Consider the following 25,594-nt stretch of genomic DNA (forward strand, 5'->3'; position numbering starts at 1 on the left):
AATTATTGTTAAATATCTACGTGTGAAATGGAAAATTAGGGATATAATTTGTGAAACGAGAATAATTTGACAAGCATCGTATTTGTTTTGTAGTTTCGTGCCGTCCTCCTTTATTACGAACTACATTTTCCATAATGTATTTAATAATACGACTTTCCTTGTTGGGAAATGTAGTCCAAATGTTGACTGACTTTTTTAGCTTACTAAATGGAATTATGTTAATATTTTATCATATCTCTTATGCAGACTCATGTGTTTTAAGGGTCAAATGTTATCTCATCATTCCCATGAGAAATGTTAAATGGTAGAGAAAAAAAAGGGTTAAAATGCTTAGTGGAACTACAAGGACCACAATGCATTTGGCGACCGTTGCTCCTCCGCTCACATCCGCTTGACTCGCTATCAGCGCTGGAAAAAGGACTTTGAGAAACTGCAGCGATGTCAGTCCAGGTTGTGGCAGCGAAAATGGCAGAGGTCGAACTCAAAGACGTCCCCACCGGCAAAGACTTGCCGGCTCAATCCCCGTTGACTCCAACGTCGGAGGGCAAGAACCTCGGCAGAAACGACCCGCACGAGGCCGGCTCCTCCGCCGCTACGTCCCCCGCCGCGGAGCCCTCCGCGAAAGCCGGGGAAGGCAGCCTGGGATTGCTCACTCCGAACCCCGCGAAGATGCCTCAAGCGTCGGCTATGAAGCGCACGGACCCGCAGCAGAACGGCGGGGAGGCTTTTGTCAACCGAGACGGCACCGTTGCCGAGGCTCCGCGGATGAAGAAGGTGAGTGAGACAACATTTTTCTCCATAACTGCTACAGAATACCCTCGCTGTTATTGGACCACCACTAAGGACCTCGCCGCAATGAAAGCTCCTGTATTGTGTGGCGATGCTAACAGGCTAGCTGGTCCCAAAGCTGATTCAGCTGGACCAGTTAACGCTTTTAATAACAGTCCTCTGTGCTAATAACACGATGGAAGCTATAATAAACGCTACACACCTTTTAATATATATATTTAGTTTAAGGTTGTATCTTTAAGGACATGAACTTAAGAGGTGGGTATCCAACTGTTTTTATAAGTTTTGCTGAGATTGAATATTTAAGAAGGACTGGACTAATTCCCCCTTTTAAAATAACATTTATTTTTATTGTTTTGGTGTCCTCATTGCTATGCTGAGTAAAATAATACACAAACATGTTAACACGTGTGCACTCAGTTCCTTAAATGATAGCTTGACTTGCTGTCTAAGCTTGGTTAACATGTTAGCTTGAAGGAAAAAATTGACAGTTTAGTAACTTCCAGATTCAGGACACGTGGTGCCCTGTTGCGGCACTGTGCTAGCAAATCATACATGGTTGTTGTCAGCCAAAGCTTGTCTGTCTCGTATGGCAGTCACTGTTGCATGAGTTCAAAGATTAAGGCACAGATAAGTTGTTGGTGTCCCACCGCGGCAGGCTCCTTGTGAGTTCAGGTGAGCCTGTTTGACCCCAGATTAGTGTATTAAAAATATTCACTGCTTAAAATACACGCCACGTTAAATTTAGTCAAGTTTAAGCAGTGCCACCCACCCAAGGTGTGTGTGTGTGGTGTGATCTAACTGAACGGCAGTCACTAATCCGTGACCTCGGGGCACTCCTGTCACCTAGTTTTCGCAAGCCAGGTTTGGAAACTTCTGCGAAGGGAGTTCCCTGCCCTTGTGGATTAATTTTAGAGGTCATGTTGTCTAATCATGTCTTTTTCTTACTTGACTAATACGGATGGGGAAAAAAAAAAACACGGCTTGGCTTTGTTGGTGACCTAAATACATCTTATCTTTCTGTACCTTACAAGGATTTTATTAGGACAGAGGTGGGAATGAAGGGCAATGTTCAAGGAAGGTTTTGGATAAGAAAGCTTTTGAAGTAGTTGTCAGCTTTAGAGTTATTAGAAACTGCTGATATTAATGTACAACCAGTGATCACTGTAGTTTTTTTGTTTTGCTTTGTCAGTGGTGGCCAAAGTTGGGAATTGCACAGCTTGGGATTGATCGTTTATCTCAGGGAGAATGCTCTTAAGCTAAATTGTAGTTTTTACTTAGACTGAGTGTTCTTCAGTTTCTGCTCCACCTCTGACATTAATGCAAAAATACTAGTTTAGTGGCTTTTTCACTGAGATGCGAAACCAAAACTTGAGTGAGCCTCAGAAAGCCTCAGAATGGGGTGAAACCGAGAACAAGTCCGATTGGATGCACCACCCGCACCGGCTGCTACCCTCCCCAGAATGATCCCATCCCATTAGACAACCCCTAAGGAATCCCAGGGAAGAAAAAAAAAAAAACTTTAGTCAAAAGCAGGATAGCACAGTGAGAGAATGGCTTGCGCATCGACAGCGGCACGGAGCAGATGGGTTCACGTACCTCAGACCGCCGAGGCAAGCAAGCGTACGAAAGTCAACCAGCAGCCTGGAGCCACCCCAAAGCCAGATCAACCGGATAGCAACCGCCACATCTGGATTATTGAGGAGACAAAGTTCGCCTACAGGACCATGGTACAGAGAGAGTTCATATCCAAAACGCTATGGGTTCATTTCATTTCGTAGAAATAAAACCATAGCTGAGCATTTAGTATTTATTTTCTGTGAAGTCTGTCATTGAGAAATATAATAGAATATTTCTTGAAGTAGCGTCCAAGTTGTTTTTGTACTCATACTTGTAATTGCTCACAAAGGCTAGCCGTCTTTCAACAGCATATGTATGATTATATTTTATTTACGATATGTCATTATTATACCCCTTTTATCAGTACATTTAAATAATTACAGTGATGCATTGGATAGTCTCTGTTAGCACAAGTGTGTGTGGTTCATTTTAATTTAAAGGGATAATGGTAATGGAATGCACTACAGAGATCGTTTATCCTGAGCGCAGGCATCTTTGAAATTCCAGGGACAATGTCTTTTTTTAAATTCTGGTAAGCTTGAGTAATGTATAAACACACAGGACGTGGAAATCTGTCTCTTATGTTAACTTAAATACTCTTACTTTTCGTGGCTGCATTTATCTGATCATGCACTTTAGCATACGTGTACGTCCACTGGGACAGGAGGATGCCTGCAGTCTATTTATAGATCAGGAGCTATAGCGGGTCTCATGGCACCGTATTATAAATATGGCCACAGCCCGGCCGTGAGCGTCTGCGGATTCTGCTTGCCCGCTGCAGTGAAGGATGAGTGGAGCGCTGGGGCCGGTGCAAGTACGCATGCAGGCAGCGTTGACCGACTGAGTGACTAGATGGCTGGCTAGCTTTTAATCCTGGTCTTTGTCATGTCGCCGCATCAGGGGATTAAAAGGCCAGCTCTCTGTTGTAGGTGAGTCCAGATGTGAGCTTTTTGAGTCGGCCATGAGTTTGATTGCGACCCACGTAGCCTGGCACGAATAACTCTGGCATCTGGGAAGTCCGTGGGGATAACACCATCTGGGAGGGGATGGAGAGTAGCAAAGAGCTCTGCGGGACGCATGCTTTGTTGCTGTTATGGTCGGTGTCTGTGGCTCTTGGGGCAAGTAGTTGTAGTTGCTTATTGGTGTGGTAGGGGCACCCGCGTAATTGCCAGTACCTAATTTTAAGTAAGTGTTTAACCTGTTGCATGCAGTTTTGGAGTGATGGATCTGTACTTTTCTGTACAACACAGGAAACAAATTTATAGGGTGCACACTGTCAATAAAAAGCAGGCCGTGTAATTTCAGTCTCAGATTGCATGAAGAAACGCTGCCTTTCTCTCTCTTTGTCAACACTGAGGACATGGGTGCCTTGTTTGTCTGTAGACAATTTGTCGGTTCAGGACTTCGCATGTTGGCTGACTAAGCAGTCGATCGAACCCCAGAGTTTGAGCAGAGCGGCTGCAGCAGGTTGTGGCTGCACAGGAAGGCCTGGGAAAAACCCAATATGAACTTGTAGCGCGAGTTAAATCTGCTTACATACCGTACAACTGTCAAACATCAGTCAGGCAACAATCGGCTTGAACTAAGCTTAGCATGGCATGTTGCTAACTTGTTAAGGGCTTACAGCTTAAGGTTTCCGGGTGCAGTTTGGTTTTGTGAAATTAGGTTTTGCGTTGTGTCGGTCGGCTCGGAGTACATGCACCAAACTTTAACATCCGCACCATGACTGCTGAAGTCTTATTGCGCACTGGCCAAACAAACACGGTGCTCACCGTAACAATTTCCCACCGACTATGATTTCCAGTGGTTTTCAGGAAGCATGCACGGTGATATTTTTGAATGACTGTGCAGAACACATTTGGTTAGCGAGATCATCCCTCTCCGATGTAACGTTATGTCACCCTTTAAGCTGGTGTTCCCGGTAGTGCTCACTGTTTAACAGGCTTACAGTGACCCGTGGCTGCTCTGCTCGGGAAGAGAACTGTCTGGAAGAGGCTATATATCCAAGAACTAAAAGTGCCTTCTGCACTTTAGCACTCTGCTGGGTCATGCAGTCTGTACCGCAAGACTCTAGTTTGTCCAGTCATTGCTTTGAGCTAGCGAGTTTGCTCATTAGTTCCCATTCACATTCTCATTACTGTTCTAAGTCATCTAGTAAAGGATACGCAATTCTCTGCGGTTTGTCAGCATTACCATCTTCATGCAAGCTCAGTGAGCGTCTTCATCCCCCCCCCGTGACTGTCCTCTGCTACAAAGAAGAGTCATGTGTCATTTTCCGTCCCCCTACGCCTTCTCGTTTGTGAGTCACTTCTTCGATTGAGCTGATCTGTGCACGTAGTTGTAATCACATGCAGTTCAACAGGGGATTCCGTCTTCTTTCACAGAAGTCACCATTTTCTTCACTAAATAGATATTTTTGAGTCTCAAATCAGAGATTGCCAGTTTGCGTTTTAACAGAGCAGTTATGTAGATAATTGGCCCAAGTTTGTAATATGTTAATATGTCTTAGTTTTTGTTTTGTTCACACCAAAACGCTGTTGTCTTTTTTGTTTTAAAGATACTAGAGCTTCAAGAGGAACCGATGGCATTAGACCAACATATCTTTATGCACGGTGACTACATTTAAATAAAACAACAGTGCTGCATTCCAAAGCAAATTTAATATCGCTTGGACCCTAGACATTTTAACAAAGGTGTAAAAAATCATGCGCACATACTTTTGCTGTGTGTATTGATGGGGAGGAATGTGGCATCATGGTGTGAAGTTTGAGAGACGCCACGAGAAAGAGAGGCCATGAAAGGGAACGTTGGTTTTCCACCTATTTTTCCGTGGATGTTGAGCTAAAAGGAAAAATGGGCCGTCCACAAATTAAAATGTGGAGGGTTTGAGAGAACCTCTGTCAGTGCACCATGTACCACCCTTTCCTTTGGGACAAACGGACACCCCTCCAATTTATTGCCGGATTCACTGAAAGATTAAATCAAATAAAATGTTCATCTGAACTAGAAATCCATTTAAGAGCCTAGGGATGCCCAGATCAAGTTTGATTTCCCCCTATCTGATCATTTTTATATTGAGTATCAGCCAATAAGAGTCCTGATCCAATCGCATTTCAATCAATCCACTGTAGGCCTATGTGCCTGTCAGTTGAATAGGTCTGAAATCTACTACTACTTCATGTCTACTTCAAGTGAGAAGAGGAAGAACTTAGCGAGGCCTCAAAGTCCCTTTGAGCTTTAGCTCATTGTCGGAGGTCACTGAGGAACCAGGAACAATGATGGATGGATGGTTGCCCAGGAACAGAGAAGAATACAACAGAGATTTAAAGAGATATCCTTAATGGGAGGCCTGGTGATAAGGCCCCCAACCAGACCTCCATATGATGCTCCTGCTAATGATATTGCAGGCCTGGTTAGAGCTGTAATGACAAATGGGGGCGGTGAGTGGATGAAGAATGTTTGAGTACGTACCTTGGGATGTGAATGATTAATCGATCAATTAGTCACCGGTAAGACTCACTTGGCGGTGTAGTTTTAAGTGTGTAGAAGAAGAGGAGAGCTGTTTGTCTGCAATACTGCGTAACTCTTACCAGAACAAGTAATGTACCCCAAAGTAGATGCTTACTAGGAACTAAGTGGTGCTGTTGTGCAATTTGGCATGTCTTAGCTGCCTCTGCCACTCATGAAAGAGGGTGTATATTTGGCAGGCTTTGCCCTCGTTGCTCTTAGCCGAGGTTTATCACTCTTTTTAATGAGCCACAAGTGAAACCCTGATTTATCTGATCTTTCTCTGGTGCGCTCAGTATACTCTTCCTCAAATTACCATGTCACAACACTTTTATTTTTGCTTCATCTCCTCCCTGCTTTTTACTCGCTCTGTTTGCCTCATCTTACTCCACAATTCTTCCCAACAAGGGCGACTTAAAATAACCTCAAAGACGGTCTGGGTTACAAACTACGCGCACCCCGGGACGCCGCGTCCTCCGTTGTTTTTATTGTTTTGTTTTTGAGCCCTGTCGTGGTTTCTCACAGTCTCATTGTGTTCCTGTACCGCGCATTCTCTGTCTGCCTTCTCGCAGTGTAAATCTCGGTGGCGCACGGCAAAGACGTGCGAGATCGCACCTCCCTAACCATCTTTAGCCGTGCCACTTAGAACAACTCAGGAAACGGACTGTTGGTACTTTGCACCAGCTACAGTTTCTCTCACCCCGGGTTGCCAGATAGGGATCTCTTCATCACTGTGCAGACGGCTTGTTGTAGCGGCTGCTGTGCTGTAGGGCTTAATGAATGGGTGGATGAAGTTCTGACTTTCAAAATGTGCGATTTTTCTCTTGGTCTCTTTGTCTAAGTAGAGTTACCGTCGCTCAAATGGGCAGTTGATCCGGTCGTGACAGGCAGCAGAACCAACCGATAAAGATAACGTGCTGTTTCGCGTCTTCCATCTTTATCGGTGACAATGGTGACTCTACCTGGACGTTGACAGACACATCCAGAGTCATTCGGTGCTGCAGATGGGTTAATCACTCTTTAATCGTTAAATTTTTTAATCAGATTAATCCTGATGATGGATTAATCCGCGCTTGACAGCCCTAGAAAAATTCTACATTTGCTGTTCTCAACAAAATCTCACTAACTTTAACCGTCGACATGATAACGAATGCAATTACATGAAAGTAAGCGATTCTTCTTGGGTTAAAAAGCTAAATGTCACCGGTTTTAAATGGGGATTTGTAAAACGAAACTACAGCGACACCCGTGCCTTAGGTACAGACGCCGAGTTAATAAGTGGATGCTTTTATTACGTAATTCACGGAAGCAATCAACTCTTATTTGTGTGAGGTCAGAACTACAAACTAATGTGGGACAAACACACACAACATAAACGTGTGTACTGCAATTATTAACTCTGTCCTGGCTCAGTATCAATAATATGATTTAGTGGTTTCAATGCAGTGTCATAAATGAAGTTTCATAAATGTGTCTGCCAATTATTGCATAATCACAACACATTTTCTGTGGCCTTTCAGAGAACAATAATTAATTAGGATGTGACATTAAGGTTGCTTTGCCCTTTCTTCTGGCATGTGGGCCTGGGTTTTCAGCTTCTCTAATGAGGTTGCTCTGTTTCTAGGCTGGCATCTGCAGTGCAAGTGTTCCTCAGTGTACCACACACACACACACACACACGTATATCTGCATCTGTGGTCCCCCAGTTGAAACTCATTTCCTGCCTCGTCATCCCAGCGTGCTATCACTGAGCACGTTCAGCTGATTGAGTTACACATCTTTCCATCAGAAGGCTTTTTGCAAACCTGGGGAGCAGAAGTGAACAGAGTGAAGGGAGAAGGAGAGCGCTCACTTTTCCTGGAACCTGTGTTCACATGAAGCCAGTGTAGTGTGAAATTTTAAACCCCTCTGTGTAGTTACTGTTGAACAAGTGGGCGAGCAGCAACCCAGTTATGGTGTGTGTATGTGTGCCCTCAAGCTGTAAGTGTTGAGTTTATATGAGGATCAGCAGACAGTAGTGGACATAAACACTGAACTCGCTATATGGCATGACGAGGAATGCAGCTACGAACTAGAGCAGTGCGTGTGAACAAAGGGCCAACATTGTTTTGAAAAAGTGCTGCCTCACAAAAGGGCCCTCACAAAGCCTGAAATGAACCCTCGCACATCCATCGGTCTACCCTGCTTCCTATTAGTCAGGCCAAACCGCCCACCCCTGGCAGACAGAGAAGGAGGCTGTTGAGGCCTGAATCACCTCAGGAACAGGATATTGGGTTGAAACAAATTTTATACATCTAAGTTCCCGAGCTCTTTAGTTCCAGGGTCTTTTTAAGTGTCTAAAAGGTTCCTGCAGCCATACTTTCTGTGTTTCCTCCTTGTTCTAAAGAGCCACAAAGAAACAGCAGCATCTGTTTATACTTCATTTTTGCTTCATACTATATAGTAACCTACTCCAGTTCTGTGAGGGTGGTAATATATAGTGTGCATGATTTTTTGAGACTGTGATATTACATTTGCTTGGGATAAAACAAAATAATGGTTTGGACAAGCATCGGTAAGCTTGAGGAGATTCCATGTTTTTATTGGGATAAGACAAAATTCTGTGAAATGAAGGAAATATTCTTTCCATTACAAATCCCCAGAATCATTAATCTGTGCTCTTGCTAATCAGATAGCAGTTCTGCAGCCATAGTAGTGTTTACTAAACATTTCTGGAAATGATTTGCAGATATTTTCAATATTATTTCAGTTAAAGGATGCATTTTAGAAATAGAAAGTGAACTAAAACCTTGAAATTGCATTTTTAAAAAACAAAACAATGCTGATAATGCTGAATGATGCTACAATCCTCCATAAAGCTCAGTGGAACTGCAGAGACAAATTCATCACATTACACAAAGTCATTTAGAAATCAAGAATGCTCATTAGAGCTAATTTAAACTACACATTTTCTCACATTGCATATTGTTTGAGATTTATTCAGTGGGATTAAATAAAAATAAAAAAATCAAATCATCCTAGTAATTAATGAAGAATTGCGTCACACTTCTAATTAAACCTAGATCATTGACCCCATAATGGGTTTATTCAAAAATAGAACAGCACCAGCCCCACATGTGAGCCTTTCATGTAATTATACCTTCCCCACAGGGAGAGACTGCTATTTTTGGAAATTCAAAAGGACACAAGAAGAAAGCAAACATGCAGCTCCGGAGATGGACCACTTAGTTTTTTTTATTTTTAATTATTTTTGCCGTTAAATCATTTGCCGCACTTTTGATTCTGCTTCCCAGCTTGTGGCGGGATTTCATTTAGCTCAAACGACGGCTATCAGTGTAGGTTTTGTTCCTATCAAAGGATTTATTGACACCGCAGTAGCGGAGCGGTCGAAAGAAGTGACTAATATGATGGATCTCATGTGCTGATGGAGGTGGATGATTGTACGAGTGAATGGATGGCTGGATTACTCTGGATACATAGAGTAGATACAGTGATATTTGCAGAAAAGCCACGGTATTTTTTTGATCCATCTTTGGCTCAAATGTCATCCTCTACTTAATGCAATAATTAGTTTCCTTTCGGATTTGACAGCCACACAATTTCTGGAACAATGGATATAGATGAACAGTCTGATCAATAGTAATGCCGATTACATTGCTGCCAGTGTGAATGGAGGTTATTTGACTAGCATCGCTGAGTGGGATCGTTAAGCCTTGGGGCTCTAAACCGTGGCCTCATTTGGTCTACGTGGGGAACAAACACTTGTTACGCAACTTGTGTAACGTGTGAGTGAGAGAGATAAATGTTAGAGTTGGACTAGAAAAGAAAAAACGTAATAACTTGAAAGAGAAGATGTAAGAAAATAGATTCTGAAACAAGTTGTTCAAATAGCCTTTAAATTCTATTTATCAATGGCATTTCATGGGTTCAGTGCAGATTAAACATTTCAGTTGCGTGAAAGACAATCAGAAGGCGCAGAAATTTGTCCTTGAAAGAAGTGAAGAATGCAATCTTGGCCCTCTTCCTCTTCCTCCAGTTAGTAGTGGATAACAAGGCATGTGTTGGAGAATAAAGAAAGCCTCAGAAAGCCCTGAGTGCGTTGTCCTCTCCCTGTCTCTGTTGAGAAGCGGGTTGGGTTTAATCTGTCACTAAACCCCATCATTCATTGCCTGCACTCCTCTAGTATCAGTGTCCCTGGCTTTTTACTGTGACTATCAGACCATATCAGAAGGACAGGGATTGTTCTAGGAGCAGGGGAGTGCTGGGTGTAGATGGCCCTGCATAGTTTCCATAGTTTTATAGCGGCGCTGGGATCATTCAAGGCTGCGGCGGTCAGATAGAGCCATCCACAGGGAAGCCGGATTACTTGGCGTTCGCACATTTTTGGACACCCCAGAGTAAAAATATTAGTGTAGCTCATGGGATGACACTAAAGCTCACCGCTGTAGTCCAAACTGAAATAAATCTCCTCTTGTGTTGGATTGCTGTGATTTTTATTTTTTATTTTTCATGTCCAGCTTTAATGATAATGATGATCACCTGTTTCTTGTGTGCCGTCTGCTCTTCTTCCGTGTAAAGCCTCTGTACGAGGTTAGACACTGTATATGCTGACGCTGTATGTATTCAGACTGAGAGCGGTGGGTGACTTCCTCCGGGGTTGCTGGTGACGTGGCTGCACTGAGCAAAGTGAAGCTCTGTGTGGCACACAGCCTCTGGCTACGTATACACATTGTGTGTGTGTGTGTGTGTCGGGGCACGTGTTGGGCCACTGGTAATTGCGTGTGGGCTGAGTAACTCCCAAGTGCATGCGTGGTAAACGGGGGGCACATTTGACTCGTGACTGCGTGTATATGTGCCATTATTTACAGGCCGAGCACTTGTCTGTGTATATAAATCAGCAGGAGCCGTTCTTACATCATAGCCACCCTCAAGGCAGCACACTGTGCTCTGATACGCAAGCACAGTCGCACGCACGCACACCACACCGCCCCACACTGCTTCCTTCCATACATGTATGTCTTCTATTGGTTCAGGGCACTCAAAAATCCTCTACTATTGGATGAGAGGAAGGCAATTGAAGCAGCCACCTTTTCTTTTTTCTCTTTTCACGTAGATATGTTAGCAACTTGTGGCTTTCATATGTTGCATAAATCATTTCATACGTGCCATATAGATACCTGAATGTACAAGTAGTCCAGTGGTGGCACACTGCAGCATTTTGAGCCTAGCATGGAAATGACATGTCAAGGTCATAACAGGGAGCTGTACCAGCTGGCTCACAGATACCACCCATCCCTACTCATGAACATTACAGCGAGGCATATAGTTCCAGGCATGCATTAGTAATCCCTGCGTTCTGTACTGAATATGTGCAGCCTTAATGTTTCTTTCCCGTGCTTTCTCTCCTCGTCTCAGTGCTCGTCTACCAGCCTTTTTACTCGCTTGTCTGTCCTGCGCTCGCAGTGCCAGAGCTTAACAACTACAGAGCCGCTTCACTAAAAGCCAGGCCTCTCTGCCAGAGTTTGATGCCTGTTTTTGTGTCTGCAGCAAAGTGCCTCAGTTCAGGACACGACCTCTGCCAGGGGCTTTTCCGGTAGCTCTAGTTGCCACCCAGGTAGCTGTAAAAAGCAGCTTGATTTTCAAATGCCGCCATTTTTCTTGAATTCCTGTATTTACGCAGAGAATATTTCTAATTTCACTCTGACAAAGCAGTTTTTCTCTCTCCCTTTCATGTGTAATATGTTAGATAGTAACTCGACTTTTGACTCAAAAAGTGCCAGTGATGTGCAAAATGGCACGTTATTCAGACATAAGGTGCACAGCGGGGGTGATGACTCTCATTAACATGCACATGTTGCCTCCCTGCTCGCCAGTTAAAGCTCAACAGACTGTGACCAGTATAGGGATTCATTGTGCATGCATGAAGCTCTAGGCAGTTCTTGTTATCTTGAAGGTTCAGTGTCAAGACTATAACAAAGGCACAAACGGCAAAATAAGAGGGGGGGGATTGATAAATTTGTACCTATGGAGTCAATTTCGGTACAGCTATCATGCAGCGTACGGATCATTTCCTCTTAGAGGTCAACAGCCTTTCAGTGATCTCCTGTGTGGTGTCCGTGAGCAGTCCTCTACGACAGGGATCATCTTCAAGGATCTCTCTGCCTCGTTTGAATACATCAGCCACATTGTTCACCTTGCTGTTAAATGACGCACCCTCCCTTCGCGTTGACACCGTTTCCTCATAGACCTCCTTGTGACCGACGTAGTGGAGGACTCCACTAAATCTGATGTTGTCCATCCATGACTTGCAACGTAAATACCACGAGTTGTTAACTTAAAACTTTCTTCATAACCACTCAGAGTTCAACTGCACATACATGTTATAAGAGCTCAGTCACCCCTTTTGAAGCAGTGAAACCACGTATGTCTCACAGGCCTTTGTTTGTTATCATACTATTTCCTTTTGTAACATTGAAACCATTAGGCACACATCTTGATACGGTTCTTCCGAAACAGTAACACTAACTAGAGATGAAATTCAGCTGCTCTGGCGTCATCCAGTAGCGTGGCCTGTGGTGTGACAGATTGTCCTATAGTTGACAGTAATGGCAACAGGCTCAACTGTCAGCCAGCGTGTCAATCAACAGCCCTGTGCTCGATCAAGACCAGGAAACCTGTCGGCTGTGTCAAGTTGATAACAATGGGAGCCAGATGGATCAGTTGTGAAGGTTCATTCTAGGTGCCTAAAACCTGGCTTATATTTCTCAAAGTTGTAAAAGGACAGCAACCAGAAGGGAGGGGAGAATCGTAAGAAAACAAAAAAAAATAAACCTGCATCGTCTCATCTTTTTTTCTTGTTACCACAAGTCTATATGCCGCACGAGCTGTACTCGTAAGTTCTTGTTAAATGATGCCATGTGAGTTGAATCAGAGGGCACTGTATCCCAAGCCGGCTGCAACTGCGTTTGATCTAGTGTCCAATACGGAGACGGGGAAGTTGTGAAAAGACTAAGATTGTACGTGCGGAACGGTGACGAGGAGACAGACCACGAGACCAGTATTTTTAAAGAAATGAAGGCACCTCTCTGTCTGCCGCGGCCTATTTTAGTTTTTCTTCTACACAAACACAATAGTAATCCAGAAATAGCAAGTAGAAGCACTGTGAAACATGTCCACAATTCTTAGATGTGGCATCCAAGAGCTTCTTAAAAACATGGCCATCATAAACTGTGGGCTGCTCTCTGCTCCGGATTAAGTAGTGGACGGAGGGAGAGACTGAGAAGAAGCGGAAAAAGCATGAACAACTGCACGTCCGCTGCAGGGAGCTGTGCGTGGGAGATCTAGAAAGCAAGACATTTGTTGCTTTTTCTAGTGGACCCTCATACAGGCATAAGAGACTGAAAAATAAAGGACTGCTTGACGGGCTAAGGCCAAATCTTCAGGTAACAGGATGTCACAACAATGTGCTTTTCCATCTCAGCGCGTTGACAGCTCATTGCTGCCAGTGGATTGTTTTTAACAACCTTTTCATAAAGGAGTGACACATTGGTGATGTTTATTTGTGCCCCAGGAGCACAAATAAACAGAAAGTTATATCCTAAGTGCAGAACGTACATGCTAGTTTAGTTGTAGACACTGTGTTCATTGATGTGTGTAACTTTTTGCACAGACACAGGAAACATGAGGCAACACCACAGTCATCCACCTTCTGTGATGTTGGTTTGTTATTTGGGCCTTCATCTTCATTTTATTGAAATGGCCCCTTATATCACTTAAATAGAGAGATGTTTAAATGTATTGTAATATTGAATTATGTTTTGTGCCCAATATTTTGCATATATAGTTTATCACATCATTTTGCCTCATATAGTTTTTTATAGCGAGCTAAAGGTCTCTGTTTTCTTCCAAAATAACTACCAGATTGAGGACAGTCAGGCAGAAGCACTTTTAGGATTTGGCTTTGAGGATATTTCCAGATATTTGTTGGCGGCATTAAGCCGTTAACAGGACATGTTCCTTTTTTATGCCATCACTCACTTTTCCAGGCCTTTTGGCAGACGACATCTAAACATAAAGCTATTAAAAGCTCACTGGCACTTTGATTTAAGAGTACTCATCCTTGCACTTAGCCCGTCTGATCTTCTCTGCCTGTGTGTTCTCCTTTTAACTTTGTTTAGCCGTCATCAGCTATTATCCTGCTATCATAACACAAAAACCAGACCCTAATGTCCAGCAAAGCATTATGGAAAAGGAGATGCAAAGTTTTTCTACCAGTAGTTTTTCTGTCATTTATCCACATATCTGGATAGAAAGCATGTCACAAGCCGAGTAGCTTCCTTCCAACACTATCTGGTAATACTAGATTTCCTGGTCAGTGCTAGCTTCCCGGAACAGAGCAGGTGTTGACACAACACTCACTATACTGTATAGTAGCAAGTTCAGTTTTCAGTTAACATTCACTGAAATGGGTCACTGGTGCGTAGTGTTTTTGGTTTTGGTTCAACAGCTGCTCATGGTGTGACTCAGTTTTAAAGAATCACTCCTTTCCCACCAATTTCTTCAATATATTTTTCACAATTTTTTTTATTGTGTTAAACTTAGAGAAGTTAGTTTTTATATCTTTGTTACTGTGTCAAATTGGTGTCCTCTGTGGAAACTGACATCAGACCACAAAAAAATAATTGGAATAATATATGTAAAGTATAACTTTCAGGATTTGTCTTCTAAGAGGAATAATATCAACACAAAAAGACTCCAACCAGACAGTCGTGGCACATTACATGTGTGTTCATGGCTGGAGCTCGGGATGTGTTGCCATTAGTGGAGGCCGGGTTCCCCCAGAGAAGAGCAGCAGTGAGGAGATATAAACAGCCAGCTCCCCACTGGCCCCCATAGAGAACACTTCCTTCCCTCTTCTCCCTTTGGGTTTCCTCACAAAGGACCTTGCATCAGGCCTCTGCTGGCCCAGGCTAGCTTGCCTCGAGTTCATCTCCTCCTTTGTTTAGATTTAGAAGCACAGCACTGAAAGCCCTGTCATACCCTGTTAGCATTCAAGCTAGCAAGTTGTGTTGGAACTGTTTTGTAGTGTTTTTAAATTGTTAGCTGAGTATATACTAACTGGTTGTACAAATGGTCTCTCAGCTCTGACGTCCATTCTCACATCTCACGTTGCTAGACAGCCTGTAAACAAGGCTCAGCACACAGAACATAAGAGTCTTGGCCCGGACGTCCATTATCTGTTATCCAGATATCTGCTGGCTGCATGAGAAACCCAGAAACATTGCCTGTTGCCTCCAGAGGCCAAGTCACCAGACAGTAGCTGACAAGCTGGAAAGATTAATGTTAAGATCCATTAATTGAAAAAAGGTATAAAAAAAAAACTACCACTCCTGTCTGAGCTGTCTGTGATCTATGAAGGCCTGCCTCTCGGTGACAAATCCATAACTCATTCTGAGAACAACTACGCCAGCAAGAAACACGCATAAATCCTTTGTAGTGAAGTCATAGCCAGTCAGAGGTCTTGTAATTCTTTCTCAGTGTTGAGCTTTTTAAAATGACTCGTGATGTGTCATGCTTGCTTCATCAAAATTGATTTGTGCTGTGATTCATTGTGCTATTATATATATTCATTGTGCGATCTTAACTTTGCATAACCCCATCTCACGACCTCTCTGAAGGTTTGTGCACGCTAACAAAAGTGGAAAATAAGAATTTGTTATTTTTTTTTGTCTATCATTGTGTCTTTTCACAAGAGTTTCAAAAGAAATGACTCGACATAATGGAATGCTTCAGAAATCGCAGCTTTTTTTTTTTTTTTTTTTTCTGTATCAGAGACGCACGCACACAATCTGATCTCGTCCAAACTGGGCTCCATTTCACTGCACATGGGCCCTCAGTATCTCTGACACAAACATTCACAGCTCTCTCCCTGTGGACAATAGCTCTTTGGTTTGGGCTGGAGGAGGAGGAGCTGGGATGGCCTGGCTCATGATCATCTGAAGCTCTTTAATCTCTAGAAACAGTAGACAACTGTTTTAAATTGGCGGGTGATCCAAGTTTCTTTAAGGCAGTAATTAGAGATTAAACATCTGCCTTGAGGTGATAAAATTGAGGGAGTGAATAAGATTTAATGACGGGAGACATGGCTCTCATTTTGTCAATCACTTCCTCTCTGCATGTTGTCCTCACTTCACCTCAACTAAAAAGCTGAAAATGAAAACTTCTATAAAACATGACACTGCAGACAAATATCTGCACGTCAGTGTAATTTGAGGTCTGTTTATGTAATGGCTTTGGCACCAGATGGAGCAAACTAATCTCCTGTGAAAAATCTGTGTCTTTTTCAGGCCCTATGTTGTGTAGATGTGCACAGACACATAGTAAACAAACCAACATGGAGCCCACAGGGCCTATGCAGGACAGTCATGACCTTGCTGACCAGTTCAAGGTAATTGCAAATTGTGTAGCGGTGAAAACGGCTGAGTAAAAATGATTTTAGCCTCTGTGCATAGCAAATGAAGCCAAAGCAAGCCTGCCATTCTGCCTGTGTGACCGTCATCAAATTTCAATTTTCTTTCTGGTTCATTACCGCTTCCCAAGAGCATGTCAGCGGCAAACTCGTTAGTTTTCTATTCTCATTTAGGATTTCTCATTTTGATAAACGTGGCAATCTGTGAACAAGCCACGCTCTTGCTGTCCACCCTGAGGCTGCATGTCTGCTTTATAATCATGTCTGTTAACAATGCGTCAATTAGGACGGGGAAATGAGCATCAAGCAGCAGCTACATGCAGATCAGTTTTTGATGGGCTGCTTAAATAGTGAAGTGCTACTTCTGTAGTAGCGCAACATTAATCACATTAAAATTAGGCGTGAGCATCGCTACTGACTTCCTGAATCGGTTTGACTCCGATTCAGTTCAATTCAGTATCGTTTCATTTGAAGATATTTTAATTTCGAAAGCAAGTTTTCTTAGTTATGAAAGGGATTTTCACAAAACTAATGCTACTGTTGGTTTCGTTGGTTTGTGGTATTTTCACACTGTTTCACAGTATTCTGTCCAGCCCCTGTTGTCACACGTTTTAAATTCAAAATGCTACCACCCATCAGCTTTCAGGTGTGACAGTGGAAGTTTTGTGACTCCCTCACCCATGAACTAATCTTGTTGTGCGTCCTCGCAAGACTAGCCATGCGAAACCATTCTCACCAGATCGCAGCGAGGCCTCCCAACGAGAGGATGCAGGAAATGGCATATATTTAAAAAAAACTACCGAAAGATTTTATAAATCCATATCAGATCTTTCAAATGAAGATCAATATGAATCAGATTTTTTTTTTTTTTTTTTTTACTACCAGCCCTTATTGAAATGTAATGAGAGTTTGACAAATGTCCTTCGTGAAGCTCGGGTAACATTTTTCCGTGTGCAGAGTAGAAATGCGAACTCAATCCCAGCTGAAAACTGAAGAGGCTCAGCGTTATTGTTGCTGCACGGGTCTCTCTGTTCCATCCCATGACCCCACTGTGTTTGACTAAGATCAGATTCCATGCTGCACAGATTTGGAAACATACAGAAAATGAATCACTTCTGGTCTGAAACAACTAAAGAGGCCCATAATTTGTTCTGTTGTGCTGCCAAACAATTTTGAGGGCCTGAGATGTTTCCAGAACAGACTTGAAGGAAGAAATTTTCCACCAGGACAAGTGTAGAAAGCCTGCGGACAACACAGCTGTGAAGACATTGCCGAATTCTTTTGCGTAGCTTGCCAGCTTGTGTCCCTTCGGTTACAGCTGAGTACACACAAGGCCTTTATTTGAGAAATATTTGGCTGGAAAAACTTCAAGCCCTTTCATCTATGATGCACGCTAATGTAGCAAAGAATAGAAGAGATTATTTTTATGCAAGTTGCTAATTTTATTTTGATGAATTTGGGAACACAACTAGCCTTAAATTTATTATCCATTTATCGACTGATCATTTCCGCAATTATTCATTTGGTCCATTACATGTCAGGCATAAAAAAACCACCTGTTTCGCTACCTCTAGAGTCAAAGATGATGTCTACAGATGATGTGGTAGAAGTTGAAGAGAAACAGTAACATTTTCCTCCCCAGAACCAGTATATTTCTGACATTTTTGTTCATAAAATCCCCAAGCAGCAGTCCAAATTACAAATTAATTATTCATATTCTAACAACAAATTTAAGTGGTTTGAAAGCTAACACAAAGCTGGACTCAGCTGTGGAAAACAGACTCCCACGGTTCTCAGTCTGAACGTCAAAATAAAAACTAATTACTCATTTGAATCCAGACTTTATGCAGAATTTTACCCACAACACATGCCAGCTTCCTTAAACTAACAATGAAAGTTTTGCCTGACCCTACCACCCCGGTCCTCTTTCAATGTCGGGTCTGTTATCAGATGTTTGTGTAACTTTGTGTTGATATTTCCGGGGAAAAAAAATCGCGAATGCCCAATCAACTCTCCCTGGTTAAACACAAACCAAAGAAATGTGGGTGACGTCAAACACATGATTTATAAATGTCCTGTTCAAATACTGAAACGTCAAACTTGAGCTCTAGTATGGGCATAGTCCTGTTATCCTAACGTTGATACTGCAGTAATCCTGACTGTTTACATGCATATATGTTTAGATGTCTGGCTAAACCTCGAAGTACTGTTTAAAGATGGCCTCAAGGTTTCCTCTAGAGTTGCTTGAGAATAGCTAAACATTCATTTTTAGGGGATGAAACGTTTTTTTCTTCTTGGAGTTATGCCAGTGGCTTATTGAGTGCAGCTGAAATTCAGAGGGGAGCATGAGGGGAGCACTTGCCATGTGCATTGTTCGGTCCAGAAATCTATTGCACAAAGACGTAACAAAGGGACTGGCGCTACAACCAACCCCCCGGTACCTGTTTTCGCTTCTTGGCATATGTGTGTGTTTTTAAATCCAGCACTCTGCCCTGCAGGTTTTTCAGGTAAATCTGAATGAGTCTTTTTACAAAATGCCATGTGCTCCGTATGAACCTTGATTCTCATAGAGCAAACACAACCCTACCTGTAACCAGGTAGTGTTGTCTTTTGTTAATGTTTTGTTCTGTTTTATTGGGTACAGCGCCAAAGAAATGCAAAACATTTGCCATCAGTTTGGGGCCTAATATAGCCAGCTTCTCTCGTAGTAGCTTCATCCTGTTTCTTCCAGTTGGTGTATAAACAAGTTTACATTGCTGTAATAATTAACACCGATACACTTATAAAGTGTTAACTGTTTGTGTAGTGTGTGTTTGTAATACTTAAAAAGCATTCTCCGTATTTAATAGCTGTAACATAAATGTCTGAACGGCCAGTGGCACTGGAAGTTCAATTTATGACGACGTCAGCCGACCATCTTCCCAATTCAGCTTCCTCTGCACTAAACAGCTGTGGGGAAATGGTACAGTATCACATCACACTTGCCGCCGCCGCATCTGTAGCCTGTTTGTTTTCTCTTTCTCTCTCCCAGAGGGGTTTCTGTTTTTTCACCGGGCCGGCTTAAACGTTCTCTTTGCCCCGTGCCGCAGATCCCATGGCTCTCAGCTAGCTTGTTGACCGTATTCATCTGCAGATCCCCTGTCCTGTCCTAAAACATAATGTCCTGAAGTTAAAACAAAGCCGTCTCTTCTGGAGCCCCGTAGAACTCGCGCTCAATATGACGCGGGCCGGGATATTGAAATTTCTGGTATTTATGGCATAGTAAATATATAACAAAGCCTGTTTGTGCGATGTCTGAGGTCAGATATGCCTTCAGCATGGATGTTTTGAAACGCTGTAGGGCTTCCATTTAGAGTTAAAGGGATATAAATCATTAGGTCTACCCCTCTCCAAAACACAACCGGAAATGTTCTTTTTATTTTTATCCTCCAGTTAAGGCCAAAATAGCTTAACTTTACTCGTATTAAATAGACTATTGCCAATAGATTGGACAATGGGAAGATACACGAGTAAAGCCAGAATGTATTAACTGTAAAAACTATTGGAAACAGATTTGTAAAATTAGTTTAGAGACATTAAGAGCTATTATCAGCATCTGTACAGGCCTACAAGCGCGAACATGCCCTCCCAGTCCTCCTTGCTAAGCAACACAGTGCACCGTAACCCTTGTTGTTTTCCCCTTTCCTTTGTCACTACTTGACACGCAGATGTGCCCCATGTGTCCCAGTATTGAGTTAACATCCATTATTCACATGTCATTAGTCTCCCAATCAGTCAGCATCCATAATGTAAAGAGGATGCTGCAAGGTTAGAGAGAAGGCGAAAGATCAGAAATGTCAAAAAAGCAGAAGAAGACTGACGCAAAAGAAAAGTAGCTGCTTTAGATAGAGCTGCCTATACTGTTCTGAGGGAGGATGTTTTCCACAGCCTGTATACGTTATGCAACAAACTACTTTGGATTGATGCGGCGGTGTCCACAGTGCAGTTTGTTTAGGGATTCTCTGTCACAAAGATGAACTGTTTCCTTAAAAAATGCAACTCTACGCTCTTCACGAGTGTAACACAGCTGAATGAATAATCACCTCGCACGGTATCGAAGAATAAACTTGTAAATATTTGGAGCTTCTTGAATAATCTTTCTGTCGCCAGCTTCTCTCCAGATATTAGACAGATTCAGTGAACTCTGCGTAATTATTTTTCCAAACTAGTTGCCGGCCATTGTTTTGGAAAATGACCTTTTTATGTGCTTCTGAGTCATATAGACCTATTCATGAGTAACACTCTAATGTACCAGTACAGGAGCAGAGTGTTGCTGTCTCCATTAGTTGTTCCTCAGCAGTGAGTCTCTTTGTCAGGCTTGGTTACTTCAGGTTATTTAAAAAAAAAAGACATATTTTCATGTCAGCCTAGGTTATTCACTGTTCATAAAAAGCATGTGCGCTCATTGTTTTAAACCTTACAAGAATTATTACTGCCCATAATGCCACAGGCTTCATTCACAAGTAGGACTCATTGCAGGGTAGTAAGCCACGGGAACAGCTGATCAGCATTTGGCCGGTGGGTTATCGTAAGCGGATGCTTGTTAAATCTCATTGTTGCAAGCTGATATGCAGATTAATTGAGATCTTTTTGGCCTGTTTAATTTGTTAAGTCATGATTTTATGGTCCTTTTTATAAAATGTCTAATACCTGAAATCTGTTTGCTCGTGTATACTATGATAGCCTAGGTATTACAAGTCAGATCACGTTTTTGCTAATAAGGATCAGCTACGAAATCACAACATCTTATTCGTTGCTCTCTTCCATTTTGGCTCGCTGGAATAGGCAAACCCTTTTTCCATTCTCTCTGGCAGTACCCCTTGTTCTGAGCCCTAATCTAACCTGTGGTAATCTTGTCCCAAAAAACAACCTGTAAGCTCTCTATCCCCTCTTCCTGAGCTCTCAAAATGACCTTCAATCCTTCAGTGCAACTCTGAGCTTTTAAAGCCCTTCGTCTAACCTTCGTCCAATAACCCTGGAGAGACCAATAGCCCCATTATGCTGTGAGACTGTTAGAGGTTCGGGGTATTTGCACCAACAGCTGTTGTACAACAGTAGATTTGTCTCGCAATGGCAGGGAAACTGCTGGGAAGCGCATCTATTGACGCTGCCATCCTTCCTTTAGATTTATTTCACATGGTATGGTTTTGATCTAGACTGAAATATCTCAACAACCATCTGTTTGATTGTCATGAAATTCTGTACGAACATTCGTAGTGCCCAGATGATGAATCCTAATAACTTTAGCAACCCTCTGATTGTACCCCTAGCCCCATTAGATGATCTAATGTATCAATCTGGCTAAACAATATATATGCTATTTGAATAAAATATGGTGGCAAAATGGATGGTCCCCAGAGGATGAACCCCAAAGACTTTGATCACATAGTTGCTACATCCCCAGATTCTTGTTGCCTTTTTAGCCTTTTTATTCATCCCATTTATTATTATTTTTTATGTTGAATATATGTTGAATATTTGGTGTTTTGTGCTACGTTCAAATTATTCCTTAGTCCCTCCGTAGATTCCCACTTAGGTTTTTGATCCTCACATGAACATTGATTCTTTTCTTTTTTCCCCAATAAAATATCATTCTGCCTACCTTTTCCTTTTCCACAGAGGGATAATACCCTCCAGTTTCGACTTTTCTGTTGCCAGTCTTAATGCTCTTACCTAGTGGACTACACACCATATCCATCACGGGTCAGTGGGGGTAAAGCTTTGCTTCATTTTGGATACCAACATTTCAAGGACCCCAATCTCTCAAACAATCGACAATTAAACGAGAAAACGGAGAGAGGGAGGGGAAAAGAAAGGAAAGGAAAGGAAGGGGAAACAATTCATTGCATTGTGTTTGCTGGCACATGGTTGGACCAGTTTGGGCTGGATTGCTGGAAAGCAGAGGCTAAAAAGAGTAGCCTGTGAAACGGTCAGAACTGAAGAGGAAGGCCTCGAATTAAAACATGCACCATTCTTGGTACATGGCTCTATGTACATGTGGCATTGTTGAAGAAGAATGCAGCCCTGTGTTGAAAAGAAAGGTGAGGATAATGGATGTGAGGTGGCTTAACCTGGCTTTAGAGGGGGTTGTAGGAAACGGATGTCCTGACATTAGTACCTGGAGTCTGAGAATATCAGTCTCTGGATGCAGCTGAACTGGCAGTTTACTGATACCGGAAGTGAAGTAATCACATAGTTTGCATTGGGTTTCAATAATTTCATCATCAGGAAATCGTTTCCTGGCATGCGTGTGTGGTTTTCTTGCTCTGAGAGCTTTAATGTTATGGACCTCTCCATGCCTACTTGACCACTTGGAAAGGTGTCAATTCACCAGTATGTAATATAACCACGGGCAGAGGCACTACTCAAGAGACAAAGAGCAGGGTACAGAAGCGAGGAAAAGGTTGATGCAGTGGATCATTTCAGACCCGTGGTTGTAATGACTCAATTTCCCTTTTGTCTCACACATGTCTCACACATTGTGATATTGAAAAAGCAAATAAGAACACCCAAACACAGGATGTTTTTCATCGTTTTCATTTTTTTCTCTCTCTCTGATTGAAAGTGTTTTGCATTCAAGAGCTTCCCTTTGAAAACGGGAAAGAATGAGTGAAAGCAGAAAGGAACAAAGACTGAGACATTGTGAACATGTTTCCAATGCACATCGTGACAGAAAGATTAGTTCACTGCCGTCTTTTAAGGATGAAAATACCTTTTACTTTTTTTTTTTTATGCTTCCCAGACTGATGAGTACTGCAGACACCTCCACTAGGATGTTTCGTACTTGTTGCGTGGTTTTATTGCAGGAATAGGTTATCCATTCATACTCTGTAATATTATCACTGCATGCATTATGGCGTACTAGCGGAAAGATCAACAATGTGATGGTGTTTAGAATCACTTTAGTGGTCTGACTACAGCGAAAAACCAAACCTCTCTGAGAAGCAGAGTGAACTGTTGTACCTTGTGCCGCCTTGTCACTGGTTGATAATAGCTTCATTGTCTCCTTTATCTTTGAAAGTCAGCATGAACTCAAAGCTGGTCTCCCTCCTAGGAGACAGCAGCGTACTTGTTACGTCTACCTTATTTATTATCTGCTTTTTTTTGTTTGTTTGTTTTTTTTTTATCTCTGAAACATATTGTATTTTGTCATGTTTGTTAAGATGCTGACCTTAAAGACAAAAGAGATGACCTGATTTAAGTAGAGCCTGAACCTTTTAAGATGCATTTTAATGGCTTGATACTGTATTTCAAGTGCCGTCAGACTTCTAGGAGTTAATGTATTACTGGAGCTATTATGTAACAGTAATTGTATACGGGTGTATTTGAAGGCTGGTGGCAATTTTTCAGATGCCTGATGTGTCGCTCTGATAATTGTCCGCAAGTTCTGATCTCTGTCCCCTCCGCCTGCAGATCCAGTTTGCCGACCAGAAGCAGGAGTTCAACAAGCGTCCCTCCAAGATCGGCCGGCGCTCTCTTTCCCGCTCCATCTCCCAGTCCTCCACAGACAGCTACAGCTCAGGTACACACACTGTGTTGCTACTCCTCGTTGGCCGTAGCCTGCTGCTTATCAGATGTTCCAGTGGATATATGACGGGTTTCCGTGGGATTCCACCTGCATGAACGGTTGACAGACCTTCTGTCTGCCTCCATTACCGCCACCTCTGTCCTTGTGTCTCTGGCTCTCACACTCTGACGCTGTGGTCCATGTGAAACTGTGGACTTTGTCTTTGAGGATTAATGGTCTGCTGGTTAACAGGTAACAGGAGAAAGGAAAAAGGAGTGCTGGGAAACACTGGGTTTAACTGAAGGGCTCCCCAGTCCAGTTATACAAATAGTGATGAGAGAATAGAAAGTTGGTGTAGATAAATGTGACAAAATAAATCATACAGTTTTGTTTCTGCACAAATAGGTTATGTTGCAAACTTTGTGTGTTTCTTTGTTCATTTAAAGCAGTGGGTGGTGCACATAGGATCGATATGTAACTAAGGAAAAGTAAACGTGGGCGTGACCATTAGTGGCCGAAGAAACATAGTAATAAAGGTGGAGGGAGAAGAGTGACGACTTGGAGGTTGTTTTAATTGATCTAGTGCTAAAATAATTTGAAGGGCACCTCTTAAAAGGTGTTTCCATAGCAACCTTACAGCCTACATTACACAATTCATCGCTGGATAGACACTCAGTTGTCCTCTATAGAAAGTAGTGTAAGAATAGTTTGCAGTTTTGGGAAATGTGTTTCTCCTCTTTTATTCCTAGAGTTAAGTAGAGAGACAACTCATGAATGGAAGGCTGTAGCCAGGAGGCTGTTATCTTATACCAGCCATATACCACAGATACTGGAAACACTGAAATGGCTAATCTGGTAGTGTAAACATTTGACTGCTGGCAAAGACCAGAGAAAAGTTCTGCCTTTGAGAGTCCTCAGTGATCACGTTCTCCTTTTCAGCGCCGTCTCCTCCAAACATTTTTAACCTTGTTCCCTCGTTTTTTGGAAATGTGACAATACAGTACTGGCTAATCTGCTTGGACTCTGGCTCTGTGACTTCCCGCTGTGTGTCGCAGTCATTGACAGGGCACGCAATTTCCAATGACACCATTAACGTGATGAATTAATCTGCTGCTTGGTCAGCACCGCTCCTAGCTGCGCAATATGATGGACAAACAGATGGATGGCAGATGGACACACGGACTTAAAGTCAGTATTAGTGCGCCGCCGTCATGGGTCCCTCACATCATGCACGCTAAAAAGAAGTCTACTCTGTGCTCTTGATGAGAAGAGATGAAACCTTTTGGTCTGGTGACTTCCCGCCAGCACATTCATAGACCACCAAGCCACACCACAATCGGGGTCAGCTTAGGAGCGTATCGTGTGTTAAGAATAAAAAATGCCAAAAATGTGTTGTGAAATGCACATGTTGCCTCTTAAGTCTTGACACCCCTCTGATAATTATCTTTAATGAAAATGTTCCTCAAGCAGAAGGCAAGTCTCTTAATTAAGGCCACAGAAATCTGCTCTACTGTCTCAAATCTGCTCTGGTTTTCGACTCAAAATTGGCACATTTGACATTCAAACCTCTAAAAGGTGAAATTGGATTTATTCCAGTTCCCCTAAATTTTAATTTTAAATTTCTTCCTCTTCACTTTCCTTTTTTCTTTAAACTTCACCTTTTG

At 42.5% G+C, this 25,594-nt stretch overlaps 1 protein-coding gene across 2 annotated transcripts in view; it reads left to right on the forward strand.

The window, feature by feature from the left end:
• The first annotated feature begins 87 nt into the window (after nucleotides 1–87).
• Nucleotides 88–25,594, forward strand: part of LOC311508660 (putative adenosylhomocysteinase 3) — a 36,375-nt gene continuing 10,868 nt past the window's right edge. Inside the window, exons 1-2 of one of the 2 annotated variants that reach the window (XM_084573552.1) lie at nucleotides 88–774; nucleotides 23,837–23,945. In XM_084573552.1, the coding sequence (XP_084429678.1) occupies nucleotides 439–774; nucleotides 23,837–23,945 (445 nt within the window). In that variant the 5' untranslated portion in view covers nucleotides 88–438. Of the gene's footprint in view, nucleotides 775–2,415; nucleotides 2,520–23,836; nucleotides 23,946–25,594 lie in introns of those variants that run through there. The other variant, XM_084573553.1, reaches the window with a different exon arrangement.

This window comes from Chelon labrosus, assembly GCF_963514085.1.
Source record: "Chelon labrosus genome assembly, chromosome: 23".
Lineage (NCBI taxonomy): Eukaryota > Metazoa > Chordata > Actinopteri > Mugiliformes > Mugilidae > Chelon > Chelon labrosus.